General features: G+C 43.0%; 1 protein-coding gene and 1 long non-coding RNA gene across 10 annotated transcripts in view; one reads left to right on the plus strand and one right to left on the minus strand.

The window, feature by feature from the left end:
• LOC110598274 (DNA repair protein XRCC2) overlaps positions 1-7,984 on the minus strand; it is a 110,610-nt gene extending 102,626 nt beyond the window's left edge. For 4 of the 9 annotated variants that reach the window (XR_013435519.1, XR_013435520.1, XR_013435517.1 and 1 more), the window contains exon 1: positions 3,396-3,964. Coding sequence is in view for 3 of the 9 variants with exons in the window: in XM_078040892.1 (XP_077897018.1) it covers positions 7,345-7,398 (54 nt within the window). In the remaining 6 variants the exon portion in view is untranslated. Of the gene's footprint in view, positions 1-3,395; positions 3,965-7,344 lie in introns of those variants that run through there. The other 5 variants (XR_013435518.1, XR_002484128.3, XM_078040892.1 and 2 more) reach the window with 4 other exon arrangements.
• On the plus strand, positions 4,067-16,014 carry LOC120891783 (uncharacterized). Its single transcript, XR_005736318.2, has 2 exons — positions 4,067-4,725; positions 14,587-16,014. It is a non-coding gene; the product is annotated as an uncharacterized LOC120891783 (long non-coding RNA).
• The last annotated feature ends 570 nt before the right edge of the window (positions 16,015-16,584 follow it).

The following is a 16,584-nucleotide window of genomic DNA, read 5'->3' on the forward strand; positions in this document are numbered from 1 at the left end:
CAGTATATAAAATCTATCTATCTATAGATACATATATACATATATAGATTTTATTAGATTTTTTTTTCAATAGAGATTTGATGAAAAAGCAGGAACTTAGATGAAAAAGCAGGAAGGTAGACTTCAGAGCAAAGAAAATGACTAGAGACAAGGAGGGACATTACATAACAAAGGATGAAGCCACCATAAAGAAGTATCCAACGCGGCCTCAAGATACAGCAGCAAAACTAACAGGGCTGAAAGGAGAAAGCCAAGTCCACAATTTCAGCTGCAACTTGGACACTGACTTCTCAGCAACAGACAGGACTACCAGATAGACAATCAGCAAGGATACACACTCCAACTGGCTCTCACATACAGAACACCCCACCTACTAACAGCAGAACACACAACTTTTTCAAGCATCCATAGAACAAATTCATTGACAGAAAATATCCTGGGCCTTAAAACATAACAAATTTCAAACAACCAAAATCATAAAAAGTGTGTTGTGACCATAATGGAAACAAACTAGAAATCAGTATCAGAAAGACTACAGGAAAAATTAAGGAGTTCTTATCAAATATTTTGTATTCTCTCAATGACATGAGGCAAGGTAGAAAGAAGAGGGGAGAAGAAAGAGAAAGGAATGAAACTAATAACTGAGTGCCCACTGTAGGACAAATACTGTGCCAGACATGGCACCAACCCAACAGATAGCCAAGTTTACTCTCAAGAACCTTCTATGCCAAGGATGGGAGTTGGAAAGGATGACAACATAAAAATGAAAGAAAATGTCGGGTGTGTTTAGTGTTAATAAAGAAAGAAGAATGAGGGAGAAAGTAGCAGACAAAATCACAAAGGCAGGAGAGGAGATCAGAGGTGCTCTGTGTAGTACACACTGGGTAAGCAGAAAGGTGGAACCAGAGGTCAGTAGGAGGCCCCTGCAATAAAATAGGCTGCAGTAAAGCAGAGAGAAGTGTTGAGGGTATGGCAGATAGGATTGTCTGATGAAGTGGAATGATCCAAGAGAAATGCAGACTCTAGGACAATTCAAGTTGTCTGGTTATGCTCCAGGTAGAATGAAGTTGTCGTTTTATGGGATGGGAAGACCTGAGGAGAAGGTTGAGGTGTGAGTGTATACGTATGGTGGTAAATCAAGACTTTGGATAATGCAGTGTAGTTTTAATTAATGTAGTTTCAAGTTTTTAGCTTCTCCCATTTTCTTAATTTTGAAAAAAATTAAAACCTACAAACTGTTAGGATTGTATGAACACCCATATCCCTTTACCTAGATTCACTAGTTGCTAATATTTCACCAAATCTGCTTGAGTTTTTCTTTTGCTGAACCACTTCCCCTCACATACTTATATCTATCTCTTCAAAAAAGACATTCTCCAGCATAACCACATTACAATTGTCACACTCATTATTACATATAGTACTCTTCTCTGATATACATTTCTTTATAATTTTCCTGGAGCCAAGATTCAACCAGGGATGAGTGTGTTCAGTTTGGGAAGCCTAGGAAGCATACATGTGTGGCTGTGTCAAGAAAATAGAATATATGCATTTGGAATTCAGGGATAAGGTCAGATTTGAAGATACATTCTATAGTGAGAATATGAATTACTTAGGAAATGCAGTTGGACTGGGTGCCCATTTGAAGTTAATAATTATAAATTTAAGGTGAAATGTGTCTGTTGAGTTATGATTTTCTCTAGTAATAATAAGTTGAATGGGCAGAGACACAGTGACAATATGCCTAACCATGGTTAGCTTAAGTAGGTTAGAGGTAAAAAGAAGCAAGGAAACTGACAGCCCCTTTAAGGGAGTGATTGTAACAACAGAGCGTGGGTTCTGTTCTGGATGAGAAGGAAAGCAAAGATTGGAGGTGATAAGCATTGTTCTAAAAATCTATGATTGTAAAAAAAAAATTACTACTTTAAAATAAATGTTAAATATTTGTCATATTTAATGTTTGCCTCTGGCAAAGAGGCCATCTCATATTTAAAAGAAGAAAATCAGTCAGCATTATCAATATTTATTTTTACTATACAAAACTGTATTTAGTGGAAAGGACACAAAATATAGAAACCACCTCCTAGAGGCAGAGCCTAAAAGAAAATAGGAAAGCAGGCTTCCACCGTCTTTTACAAAGGTAGAAGCAGAGTTTAATGATATCGTAATCACAAAGCTTGTTCCTGGCAAAAACAAGACTAGCACTAAAGTCTCTGAACTTCCAAGTCCAGCACTATCCATCTTGGCTTCCAAAATATGTTGTCAGAAAACTTCTGGAAAAACATAAATATTCACAGGGTTATCCTTGGTAATTGGGGTTGTGGAAGTAGAAGTTTCCCACTTTTTATTTTAGTACTATTGAAATTTTTTGTAATGAACATGTACTACTTTAATAACAGGGTGGTTAGTAAAATGAAATTTAAAAAAACACTATTATGCCATGCATAGCAACCAAAACTAGGCAGACACTTGCAACTTTTAATTCAGCAATTATTGTGTCCTTGGCTGCTACATCCTGCCCTTCCCCCTTCAGCCCACCTGTTTCCCACCTTTTGGTCACCCCATTCAGCATTTTCTAGGCCCAGTCACACACTCTCAAGATAAGGGGAGGAGGGCAGAACAAAGACAGCCTAGGACATATAAAAAGGGCAGAATACCTCGCTTCTTGGGATACCAGCAATGGTCCCTCCTGGGAGAAGTCCTCTTTTTAAACTAAACCCTGTTTGCCTCTGCGTGCTTCTCTAATGTTCAAACTTCAACATGTGAGGAAGCAGAACTTGTCACGGATAGATAACCGTGGGTATCAGTGTCACTTCAAATGGTCATCAAGGCTTCATTCATCTCCTGCAATTAGTCTTCCCTGAAGCCAGCCCCTCTACTGAACAGCATGCTTTTCCTGCACGTACTGTAAATTTCAAGGCAGTTAGTTCTTTGGTGCAGAAGCTGTCTTTTTCTGTTTCTTAGCCCTACCACTTGGCCACTGGTTAACACAAGTAAGCAGTCAACATTAGGTTTGATCCGTGAATAAATTCTTGCAGGACTCAAACGGCTCGTGTGGCTCTGGAGCGTAGGGGGATAACAGGGACCGGTGCCATGAGCACAGGCAGGGGACTAAGGAGACAGCATTGGTACCAACACAGCCTCCAGCCGCTCCAACCGGGAAGGCCTTTCGCTCGCTCCCATGCCCAGTGAGCGGTCTCTCACAGCGGCTCATCTGCGGCGGCGGAGCGCGGGGGTTCTGCAGCGGCCCGGCACCGCGCGCAGTGGGGAAAGCCCTCCTCCGCCTGGCGCGGACTCGGGCCCGAGCCGGCGGGGCTGCGGGGAGAGGGAGCGGGCGCGCCTCCCCCCGTGCCCGCGAGCCCCGCCCGCCCGGCGCCCCCGCCCGGGACTCTCACCTCGGTCCCAGACTCAGCCCTATGGAAGTCACTGCACATCGCCCCGGAGGCCTGGCGCACAGGAGACTCAACTTTCCCGCCTGCGAGACCATTTACCGACCGGCCGGGACGCGCAGCCAGTCAGGACGAGAGCGACCGTGCGCACCGCGCAGACTCTTGGCCCCAGGGCGACGAGCGCCTGCGCAGTGAGGCTGCAGGCGCTCCGGGTGGCGTCATCCTCCCGCGCCCCCGCCGCGCCCTCCTGTCTCCTGGGAGACCGGAAGTCGGCTGGTGCCTTTATCTCCTCAGACCTGAGCTGGGGCTCCTTTCTGAGAGGCAAAACTGGTGTCATGTATATTTGAATTTTCTTAACTATTAAAATGCACTTATGGAGCAGGCAGCCGAATTTGTCCACTCAGGCTAAGGCTAAGGTGGCTGTGTGTGAAACTGGCGGTTGATTCTGGGGAAAGTAAATTAAAAAGCTGTCCCTGTGGCCCCAGGCGCCCCTTCGTTAGCGCGCGCCGCGGGCCGACGTTCCACAGATGTGCGCGAGCCGCCGGTCCGCGGGGGAGGGAGTGGCCGCCGGCCGACCCCAGCACCTGCGCGCCGCGGGGAGGCCCCGCTCGCGGCCGCAGACTCGCTCTCCCGCAGCCGCCTCCGCCCAGGCCGCGCGCAGAGCCGCGGGGTCGGCCCGACGCTCCTGCGGTCTGAGCGGAACTAAGGATCGCGACAGGGTCCACACGGTGCCCGGGCGCCGCCCGCACGCAGGCGGGCGTTCTGCCACCGGCGTTTCACAGACGAGCAACGGGCACAGTTCTGGGCTGTGTTACGGGGTTGACGAGATTGTGATAGGTTAAAAGAATGTGGGGGGAACACGCAGACCACAGGGGCAGGGGATCCCGTAAATAGGCCTGGCCGGAAAACAGTTGGCTGTGAAGGAGACCACACCTGATACTGTGCGTGCGTGTGCGTGTGCGCGTGTGATCACGGAAGTCTTGATTTTTATTCTAGCTCGTTGCCCACGGCACGTCACACCTATATGGTGTGTAACTGGTATTTTTTAAAGGAAAAGACCAGGGTGTGTCTACGAGCTGGCCAGCTGGCCGGGAGCGCTTGGGGGACTGGTGGATGAGGGCGCGATCTCCAGCTGGGCACGGTGGCACGCGCCTGTGACACCAGTGAGGCCACCCTCAGCGACTTGGCAAGGCCAGGTCTCAAAATAAAAAGAGGCGGGTTGTGCTCAGCAGTGGAACTCCCGGGGCCCATCCCCGGGGACGCACCTGCACACCTCAGGAAGTCCCCGTGGAGAATGCGTGGCAATCAGCTTTAGGAAGAGCGGATGCAGATGCAGGTAAGTTGCAGGTAGGACGCTCTAAGAGATGGAAAAATTCTAGTCGGAGGACTTGTTTTTTCTGGAAAGCAAGAAAGCAGGGTCGTGTTCTGAGCCAAGTGAAAGTCTTCATGTGAAGAATTAAGGTGCACAGCCAAGTCAAATACCAAAATGAATGTCACCCTGCCCACGGGCTCCACGAAAATCCTTCCCAGGAAACCATCCTTGGTCCATTCTGGTACCAGGGAGTGGGTAAGGGGAGACGGAAGTGTTATACGGAGTGTTGGGGGTGGTGCTGGGGATGGAGTCCAGGGGTTCACACATGTTACAGGAGCACTCCACCACCAAGCTACAACCTCAGCCCAAAAGCGCGATACTAATTAATATAAAGGATGGCAGTCATTATTTTAACTAGGAAATTTTTCCTGCTGTACTCGTCTATAATCTCGTTCAATACTCAGTATCTTAGAACTATTCCTTTTGCACAGACCTTCTCTCCTCAATCAGAGTTGTGTATGTAGTCTGGTTTCACACAATGACCTACATCATCGAACAGCGGCACTTCTTAGAACCTATCCCCACTGTTCAGTGGCACATGAGCGTAGTGGAATTAGCCTTCAGTGGCAAGATGACTCATGGACTTTTGGAGTGGAAAAGCTTTATGCAAAAACATAAGCATGTTCCTATGAAATGTTTTCATCAGTCATCCCAAAGTTGCTCATTATATAAATCAAAAAAGTCACAGAAAACCCAACACTAAACAATAAATGACATTTATTGAGCCACAAAACAAAGTCCAGAAGTAGGATAGGCTTCAAGGTTATTTTAGTTGAGAGGCTCAGTTAGGCAAACATGAATGGAGTTTATCTTTTCTCTTGTAAGATGCATACTCTCTACCTGGCTCTTCTAGGGTGTGGACATACCCAAGACATTGACAATGACCAGGGACCCAGAATGGGTTAGTTAGCTTAGTCCTGAATCATATGTCCCTCTTCTAGATCCAGGGGTAGAGATCATTCTTTCAAAACATATAGGCTCTGTGGAAAGCTATGGATAACAGCAGATTTCAACAATGACATCAAAATCCATATGGTTAGCCTGGAGCAGAGCATGATTAGAAGCAGGGGAGGAAATCTCTGTTTTCACTGCACCCTCCATGATGAGAACCCAAATATCCAAAGCCATATGTAGGTCACCTCCCTCTTCCATTCCACTCCCTTCACTACAAAGTAGATCCTTCCTCACAGCAAATCGATATGCGAGAAAAAAAGGCTCTACAATGGAGTAGCTGTTCTAGGCTAAAAGATTTTCTTATTTCCCACACTGTTCCTAATGAAGATTGCATGTCAACTGAACCAGCTTAATCCATTAAGTGCACAGCTGATTGTGTGGGCTTTCAACATGGTTTGAAAGTACTTCAGTTTTAATGCTCTGAAAACGTCACTTCTAGTTTAAAAGTAAGTCTGAGGAACCCTCATAAATGGTTGGTAGAAATGCGATTATATGATCTTTTTGGAGGGGAATTTGGTGATATCTAATCGAGTAATACATTTATTAACCTTTTGACTCAGTATCCTACTTCATGGTCTTACCTTCTTTTTCTTTTTTAAATATTTATTCTTTTTTTACTTGTAGATAGACATAATGTCTTTATTTTATTTATTTATTTATTTATTTATTTTTATGTGGTGCTGAAGATCGAACCCAGTGCCTTACACATGGTAGGCAAGCGCTCTACCACTGAGCTAAAGCCCCGGCCCTCATGGTCATACTTTCAACTTTACAAAAACATATGAAAAAAGCATGTTGCACCATTGTTTATAACTATGAAATATTGGAAGTAACCTAACTGCCCCTATGTAGAAATGTGGCTGAATAAAATAGGCACAGTAGCACATGCCTACAATTCTGGCTACTAAGGAGGCTGAGGCAGGAAGAGCACAAGTTTGAGGTTCACCTGGCAACTTAGTGAGAACTTGCCTTAAAAATAAAAATTTTAAAAAGGGCTGGGGATATAGCTCAGAGGAATAATGTTTCTGGTTCAATCCCCCATATACACCCACCAAAATGCTACCACCACAAAATGGAGCACTATGCAGCTATAACAAAGGAGGCAGAGAATTCTATGCACTGGGGTGATTTCCTGAATATAGTGTGGGAAAATATCAGTGGAAGAAATATCTATAGCTTGTTAGCTTTTACATAAGAAAGAAGGAAAAAAGAATTATTGAAAATATACATGTTTCTGCTTGTTTGGGCAAAAAGAAACAGAATAAATCAGAAATTAATGAGACTGATTATTTACAAAGGGTAAAAGGAAAAGGAAATGGATGGAAAAGAAGGGAATGAAAATAAGGAGAAAGGGATGAGGTGAGGCACACTTTTAAAGTATGACTTTTTAGCTTTTTCTTTTTGGTACTGGGGAGTTAACCCAGGTGTGCTTTGTCACTGAGCTACATCCCTGGCTCTTTTTATTTTTTATTTTGAATGGTCTCAGTGAGTTGCCTAGGTTGGTGTCAAACTTATGATCCTCCTGCTTCAGCCTCCTAAGTCATTGAGATCACAGGAAAAAGCACATTTCTATTTTCCTATGGAAATTAAACAATGGCTAAATGAGGACTCCCTCTGGATAATGCTCACCTCCACTTCCGGTGGTTGTTCTCCTTTTCCCTCTTTCTCTTTCCTCCACTCCATCGTGTGGCTCAGGGCTGCTTAATTGTGCTGTTCTGCTCCTGCAGGACCCTGCTCTTCTCGTTTCTCCCCGTTTCGCCCACTTCTTAGTGCCCCCTGACTCGGGCCAGCTCTGGCCCTGGTGTCCATGGTGTCTGTGATGCAGGGTCCTTCTGCGCGCTGCTGGGATCCTGGACGCTCCACTGCACTTTCCTTCTGCCCCTGGCTTTTCCTCACGGGGCGGCGGGGCGGGCACCGAGGGTGGGACGGGGGCAGGCGGACCTCTGCGAACTGCGTCTCCAGGTGGCCAGCTCCTGACTCGGTCCAGCAGGAGGAGGCCGGAGGACAGAGAGGACGGAGGAGCTGGAGGAGGACGCCGGCGGCCCAGGGTCTCGCACAGCACGGCCTCCCCAGCTCTCCTTCCCTGCGACCTCCTGCCACAGGGCAGCCTCCCCAGCGACCTCGGCTGGGTCCGCCCCCCTGTGTCCTCCCTCTTCCCCTCAGCCCCTGGCTGGTGCGGTGACTTTCTGCTCTGGCCTATACCTGGCGTGGAACCTGCCTCCTGTTTCATAACGGGTGTGACCAACTCCCGGTACTAAATTCTCTGTTTTAAAGTAGCAGGTGTGCTTCTGCCTTCCTGTGAGTCTCCAGCTGGTGCTTTCAGTGTTCCCTTTAAGGCCTCTGTCCCTTTTGTGTTTGAATTCTAGCTGCTGTAGAGAGGCCCACATATGTATCCTTCCCCTACATTTCAATTATGGACAATGTATAGTTTTGCTTTTCTCCAATGTATATTTTTGGCACCTTTGTCTAGTGTGAAATAACTGTATTTATGTGGGGAAAACCCTGTACATTCTTAAAAGTTACTAAAAGGCTAGGAATGTAGCTCAGTGGTAGGGCACCTGCCTCACATACACAAGGCCCTGGACTAGATCCCCAGCAATGAAAAAAAAAAATTGTAAAGACACAAAGAGCTTTAGTGTCAATTATTTTATTGATATTTACTATACTATACATTGAGAAATCAAGATTTTTTCTATTTCTTCAACTCAACATGTCAACATAAAAATATTTTGTTGAAAATATTTTGTACAAAATAATGGGTTCAATCCCCAGCACAAAAACAGACAAACAAAATAAACCCCACAAAGACAGATAAGCAAAAATACCCCAAAACCCCATTTTCTAAAACAACGTATTAGTAGGAAGAGTTGGAAACCAGGCAAGGTGGTGCACACCTAAAATCCCAGAGGCTCTGAAGGCTGAGGCAGGAGGATTGCAAGTTCAAAGCCAGCCTCTGCAATTTAGCAAGGCCCTAAGCAACTTAGTGAGATCCTGTCTCAAAAAGAAAAATAAAAAAGGGCTGGAGATGTGACTCACTGGTTAAGGTCCCTTGGATTCAATCCCCGCCCCCATACCCCCCCCAAAAAAAAAGTTGTTTGTTTTACACTTTTTTGTAAATCTCTTTAATTATTGACTTAATTGAATGGGTAACTGGGTTTTCATATCTGCTTCTGAGTTCAATCTGTTGTGATGACAACACACACAAAGAAAATAATATCTCGGCATTGTTATGAACATAGTTTTGATTTTGTGACCACTGAAAGGTCTTGGGACTACCCAGGGGTCTTTAAATCATACTTTGAAAACTGGTGCTTATTGAAATTGCATTATTCCTGATAAGGGTTCCTTGGACTGGGCTTTATTGTAATACACTCATTTTTAAAAAAATGTTTCTTAGTTATACATGGACATAATATCTTTATTTTGTTTATTTTAATGTGTTGCTGAGGATCGAACCCAGTGCCTCATATGTGCAAGGCAAGCGCTCTGCCACTGAGCCACAACCCCAGACCAATAGACTAATTTTTTTAAATATATTTTTTAGTTGTAGTTGGACACAATACCTTTGTATTACATATTTATTTTTTAAAGTGGTGCTGAGGATAAAACCCACTGCCTCACACATGCCAGATGAGCGTTCAACCCCAGCCCCAAAGGACTCATTTTGATAGCTACATTTCATATATGTGCACAGATGTCTAAGTGGTATGCAGAGATTAGTGAAGCTTATCTCAAAACTAAACATTTACTTCTGCTCTGTGAAAATATGGGAAATATTTTAATAATAGGAGGAATGGCTAGCAGGAGAAAAACAGCCCTTGAAGTGAGCTGATGGTCTCAGAATTGGTGAATCCAAGGGAAGAGCAAGTCCTACTCAGATTTAGTCATGGTGGAGGTCCAAGGAAGACGGATTGTGTGAACAGTGGTTTCAAAGCCTTCTGCATGAAAAGCTGAGAGTGCACCAGTCGGTGCAGGTCTGCCCCATGGTAGAAACAAGACAGTTCTTAGATAGTCCAATGGGTCTTTCTCTTGTTAATGTAAAAATGTATTGCTACTGTTTTTGCCATCAAAAATTGACGATCTTGGTCTTTCGACCTTGCCTTTTTATAATGTCAAAAGAAAGGCACTGGTCACGTCAATAGCTCTACAGTGGACTCCAGCAATGTCACCAATGGTATGACTTTTTCAACCAAATCTAACAACTTCATCATTTTTCTCAGTGAAGTCAAAGCAGCTGTCACTGGGTTTAAAAGCTGTGATTTTCTTGCTGTTCTTGATCAGCTGGACCCTGACATACTTCCTGATGGCAGAATTTGGCTATTTGGCTTCAACCCCTACCTTTTCCAGCACTGTGCCCTTTATATGGGAAGCACCGCCCAGAGGGTTGGCCTTCTTTTTCTTTTTTAAATATTTATTCTTTTTTTACTTGTAGATAGACACAATGTCTTTATTTTATTTATTTATTTATTTATTTATTTTTATGTGGTGCTGAAGATCGAACCCAGTGCCTTACACATGGTAGGCAAGCGCTCTACCACTGAGCTAAAGCCCCGGCCCTCATGGTCATACTTTCAACTTTACAAAAACATATGAAAAAAGCATGTTGCACCATTGTTTATAACTATGAAATATTGGAAGTAACCTAACTGCCCCTATGTAGAAATGTGGCTGAATAAAATAGGCACAGTAGCACATGCCTACAATTCTGGCTACTAAGGAGGCTGAGGCAGGAAGAGCACAAGTTTGAGGTTCACCTGGCAACTTAGTGAGAACTTGCCTTAAAAATAAAAATTTTAAAAAGGGCTGGGGATATAGCTCAGAGGAATAATGTTTCTGGTTCAATCCCCCATATACACCCACCAAAATGCTACCACCACAAAATGGAGCAGAAATTGGGAGGGGAGGAGGTGGCTAAGAGGGTGGATGTTATCGTTAGGCTAGGGAGATCCACATGCCAGACCATGTGGGGAAACTGAGTCATGTTTCCCCAAAATGAGATACAAAACCAGCCCAGGAAACACAAAGAAGATTGAACTGTCTGCTCGTTATTGGGGGTCTCATTCTGTGGAAAACAAAGCATCAAATTGCTCCTTTACTTGCTTTGTTGAAAATTAGGCCGTTCAAAAGAGTTTTCACCCAGGCCAGTGGCACCCACCTGTAATCCCAGCAACTAGGGAGGCTGAAGCAGGAGGATTGCAAATTCAAAGCTAGCCTCAGCAATTTAGCAAGGTCCTAATTGACTTAGTGAAACCCTGTCTCAAAATAAAAAATAAAAAGGGCTGTCGGTGTGGTTCAGTGGTTAAGCACCCCTGGGTTCAATCCACAGAGCCAAAATGAAACACAAAACAAAAACCCAAGAATGTTAAATGAAAAGGACTGCTATATAAAACAATTCTGATGGTGTGGGAAGGGGACAGTGAAAAATGACCATGTTATCTTAGAGGAAACATGGGGTCCATTCAGATACATCCTCCATCTAAGAATAGTAGAATTTCAGAGGAAAAAAAAAAAGCTAAAACCATGTGGGTAGATAATTTAAAAGAGAATAGGACCAAAGGAAAATAAGTTTCCCCAAACTCCCTCATATAATGGAATTGTCATCAACATGATATATTTTAATTAGAAACTAAGTATTTAATAGTGTGAATAAAATGGAGAAGTAAGAGCTGGCTGACAAATTCACCACTGTCAAATCTTTATTTCTAGAAGGTTTAAAAGAGTGCAGCTAATATCCTTAGGCCCCTCAATTCCTCTCTAAGAATCTCTCCTTCAGAAATACTAGCACATATAAATAAAGGACTGTGTGCAAGGATATACATTAGCTCTTTATAATAGGAAAAAGTAAAAATAACTGCATATATAAATGTCTGTATATAGGTGATTGGTTTCATAAATTATGTGACTTTCTGTAACTGGTATGTGGCACACTCAGGGCATGACAGATCTGTACGAAGACATGAAAGGTATAGACTCAATACTGATCGGTACAAAAGCAAGAGGCGGAGCGTGGTGTGCTGGCGGGTGTGAGAGCTGAATTGCAGCCGCTGTGGTCACACCCTGTGTACACGGAGGGTGAAAGACCTGGCAGCATCCAGTGGAGCCCAAGGCAGAAGAGTGGGTCCTGGCCACAGTTGCCCATTGCCGAGGATGGACTCACCTGAATCTGGACCTCAGCTCTTGTCTACATTAGCCACGCCAGTGTGAGTTTTCTTTGCCTTTACTTGTAAGCCAAAATTAAAAAATTTTAAAGTTTCTTATTTGCTTTATTTTGTTGGTGCTGGGGATCCAACTCAGGATGGTGCATGTACTAGGCCAACTGCTCTACCACGGAGCTCCAACCAGCCCCTAGTTTGGCTTTTAATTGCCACATAATAATTGTACATATTTATGGGATGCAGTGTGATGTTTCCATAAATTTATATAATGTGACAAAAATCTTAGCAGAATCACACACATAAACACATGTATGCATGTTATTGTGCCCTTGTCCCTTCCGTTTGGTTTAAATGTCTTAGCATGATCTGGTCTGAAGGTAGAGAAAGGATGCGAATCCTCAGGGCGCTTCAAGCCCCTTGTTTTCATGCTCAGTTCCTTGATGGTAGCCCTGCGCAGCACACTTCTCTGGAGCCTATGTATATATTTTGGTTTTTATCTCTGGTTTTGTTAAAGTATTTAGATTTTTGTTCTTGAACCTGAAGCAGCTCCAGAACAACTTTGAGAGATAAGGAAGAAAGCCATCTTTTGTGATTTACTAAATATAGCAGGAAGAATACAAAATGAGCCTTGAGCATCTTGTAGTATGGAATGTAATGAAGTGCTAAAAAGACAAAAGTCTCACATTAATGGAGGTATGTGGAAGGTGCACAAGAGGCAATTGAAAGAGCTCCCAAAGGCCAAAGCTGGAATAATCTAATCAATAATGTAGGTAGCACTAGATTACATCCCAAAGTTCAAAATAAATATCCATGATTTCACAGTGATATAAATAAGCAGTTGAATAAATTAATAACTGGAGAAGACGAGACACATTTCTCATGCAGAATACTTTAAAATAATTTATGTAGACAAACTGATGTCAAGATGGAGCATAACTCCCCGCTCACAGGGAGGCACATGGTGACTGCCTTCCAAAGAGGGCGGCATGGAAAGAGAGGAGAGGAAGAGTGACTGTGGGCTGGGTGTGGCTCAGTGGTGGAGCACTTGCCTAGCATGTGTAAGGCTTTGGGTTTGATTCCCCAGCACCCCAAATATCATACATAAATGAAGTAACTTCACAGTGGAGGAACCTGACAAATACCTCCTCAGGTGCAGGGGGTGATGCTGATGACCTTTCCCACAATGTGACACGATGTGGTAAGGATGGTCCTTGCCTCTCTGGTCTCCCTCCCCCAAACACACATATGTGGGGTAGACACATAATCCCATGCTAATCATGAGAAAACACAGCAGACAGATTCCAGCAGAGGGAGACCCTACAAAACACCTAATCAGTATGCCTCAAAACTCCAAAGATCAAAACCAAGCAACGTCTGTATAATTCTCACAGCCAGGAGAAGCCTGAGGAGACTGGACAACTAAACGTGACATGGTTTTTCCTGGGTGGGATCCTGGAACAGAAAAAGGACATCAAAGTGTCAGATGTGGCAGCATACACCTGTAATCCCAGCAATTCAGGAGGATCCCAAGTTTGAGAGCACTCTGGGCAACTTAGTGAGACCCTGTCTGAAAATAAAAAATAAGAATGTCAGGGGGTGCAGCTCAGTGGTAAAGAACCACTGGGTTCAATCCTCGGCATCAGCAATTAAAAAAAAAAAAAAAAAAAGCTAGGCATGGTGATGCAAGCCTGTACAGCTTGGAGCCTTAGGAGGATCACGAGTTCAAAGCCAGTCTCAACAACAGCGAGGCACCAAGCAACTCAGTGAGACCCTGTCTCTAAATAAAATATAAAACAGGGCTCAGGATGTGGCTCAGTGGTCACATCTTCTGTAACCAAAACAAAACAAAACAAAACAAAAAAAAAACCACTGGGGGGAAATTTAAGGAAATCAGAATAAAGTACAGACTTAATAGTTAACAATGATGTATTAATATTTGTGTTTTAAATGCAATAAATAAATATCATACCAAGGTAAGATGTTAATAATAAGTGAAACTGGTGCCTGGTATCTGGGAATTCTTTGTACTATCTTCTTGATTTTTCTGTAAGTATAAAATTGTTTTGAAAAATAAAGTCTATTAAAAATGTATGTGTGGGCTGGGGCTGTAGCTCAGTGGTAGAGCCTTTGCCTCACAGAGGTAAGGCACTAGATTCTATCCTCAGAACCACATAAACAAATAAAAATAAAGACTTCACTCTCTCCTCCAAAGTACTTTTTAAAAATTTATGTATATAAAGTTAGGAAGTTTAGGGACAAAATGATGCTACTTAGAGTTGGAATTAAGTGTATCTTATCACCTTTTGTATTAAAACAGAAGAGAGGGGCAAAGTATGACAATACCACAGCACATTCACCAGTTATGTCAGAAAGTCCCGATGACTCTCATGTAGGAGACTAAAATATTCCACATAAATTATAAATCCCTCATTAATTATACATTTGCATTTAACTACTGGTGGCAAAGGAATATTCTTTACCTTGTTTAGATAATGTATAACTGAACAGGGAAGCTCATTTTCACCCATTTTACTCACTTTAGACTTGAAAGGTTTTATTCCTGCTAGTCTCCTAAGACCTCCTGTCAAGCTGAAATATACAACTTTTTTCATTCTTGATCTTAGCATTTGTAAGGGATAAATAATTGATTAGCATAGGAATTCTGGGAATATATTTAGCTTTTGCTCAGCACTAAACTATTTTTAAATGTCCTTAGGCATCAACCCAGAATGTACATCTGAAGGATGTCAATTGGAAATTGGGAAGTGAAGCGACAGCTTGGATTAGAAGTCTGAAGCGTGGAGTGCAGAGGGAGGAAGAGCAGCTGCCAGTCTCCCTGCCGCTCAACCGCCCGTCCACCTTGCCGCGCTCCTCCAATCTCATACCTCTTTGAGGGCAGAATCTCTCCTTCTACAGAATGTGGTTGCGAATTTCTCTTCATCCTTCAAAAATGAGTTGAAGAAAAAGAATAATTAAAAACATTTTTTATTTCATTGTGAAGAGATCATTTAACATGAGATCTACCCTCTTCGTAAAATTTAAGTGTTGTATTCAGTGTTGTTAACATTGGGACAATGTCGTACAGCAAGTCTCAACAAGAACTTATTCATCTGACATGATTGAGACTCTGTGCCTATAAATTGTCAACTCCCTGTCTCACCCACGCCTGAACCACCCATTCCACCCTCTGAATCCTCGGATGTGTCTGTTTTATCTACCTCGTGTGAGTGGAATCATGCAGCACTTGACCTTCTGTGACTGGCTCTTTCACTCACCCTAAGTCTTCCAGGTTCATTCACGATGTCAAACACAGCAGATTCTTTTCTTCTTTTCTCTTTTTGGTACTGGGGATTGAACCTAGGGTGTTGTGCTTGGCTCTACCACTGAGCTATACTCCCAGCCCATTTAAAAAAATTTTTCTTTTGAGACAGGGACTGTCCAAGTTTCCGAGACATTGGATCCTCTTGCCTCAGCCTCCCAAATCACTGGGATTACAGGTGTGGGCCACTTCACTCAGCTAGATTTCCCTCTTTTTAAAGCCTGAATGATATTCATTTTATGAATATATCACACTTTCTTTATCCATTCATCTATGGATGGATATTTAGGTTGTTTCCACATCTTGGCTGTTGTGAATAATGCTACAATATTCTAATATCTTTTTGAGATCCTGATTTCAGTTCTTTTGAAGTGGGATGGTTGGATTATTTTGTAAATTTGTTTTTAATTTTTTTGAAGAACCTCACACTGTTTTCCATGGCAGCTGTACTATTCCACATTTGCACAAACAGTGTGCAAGGCTCTGATTTCTCTTCATCCTTGCCAATGCCAGCACTTCCAACCCTAACAGATGTGAGTGACAACTCCTGTGGCTTTGATTTTCACTTCCCTGATGATCAGTGATGCGAGTGTCTTTCCATATACTTGTTAGTCATCTATATATCTTCTTTGGAGAAATGTTTATTCAAGTATTTAGCCCATTTAAAAAAAAGTGTGTGTGTTCGGGCTGGGGATGTGGCTCAAGAGGTAGTGTGCTTGCCTAGCATGCATGAGGCACTGGGTTCAATTCTCAGCACCACATAAAAAAAATAAAATAGAGATATTGTGTCCACCTAAAACTAAAAAATAAATATTAAAAAAAGTGTGACGTTGTCCTTGGTAATGGCTTCCTGGATATGACAACAAAAATCACAAACAACAAAAGCAAAAGGAGACAAATGGGGCTACATCAAACTAAAAAGCTTTTGCACAGCCAAAGAAACAACCAACATGTGACAAGGCCACCTACAGAATGGAAAAGATATTTGCAAACCATATATCAGATAAGGGATTCTTTCTAAAACATGTAAGAACTCCACTAGCTCAATAGCAAAAACCAAGACCACCAACCAGCCCCCTCAAATTCAATAACCTGATTTTAAAAAGCATCATTTTTAAAACTTGAAATTGAATATGCACTCACATACCACGAAACATTTGAGCTGGTGATGGACGTATATATGACAATATACCCATATATGCATATGGCATTTCACAAGCAATACCATCTAGGTTTGTGTAAGTACATTCAAAGATATTTGTGCCACAACAAAATCATCCAGCGGCCTTCCTCAGGGCACCACCCCGTTGCTCAGCAAGGCATGACTATGTTTGTGAAAGAGGAAGTTGGAATTTTTCCTTTCACAGTTATTTTTTATTCAGTACCACTTTGGGG

The sequence above is a fragment of the Ictidomys tridecemlineatus genome, chromosome 2 (assembly GCF_052094955.1).
Source record: "Ictidomys tridecemlineatus isolate mIctTri1 chromosome 2, mIctTri1.hap1, whole genome shotgun sequence".
NCBI classification, from domain to species: domain Eukaryota; kingdom Metazoa; phylum Chordata; class Mammalia; order Rodentia; family Sciuridae; genus Ictidomys; species Ictidomys tridecemlineatus.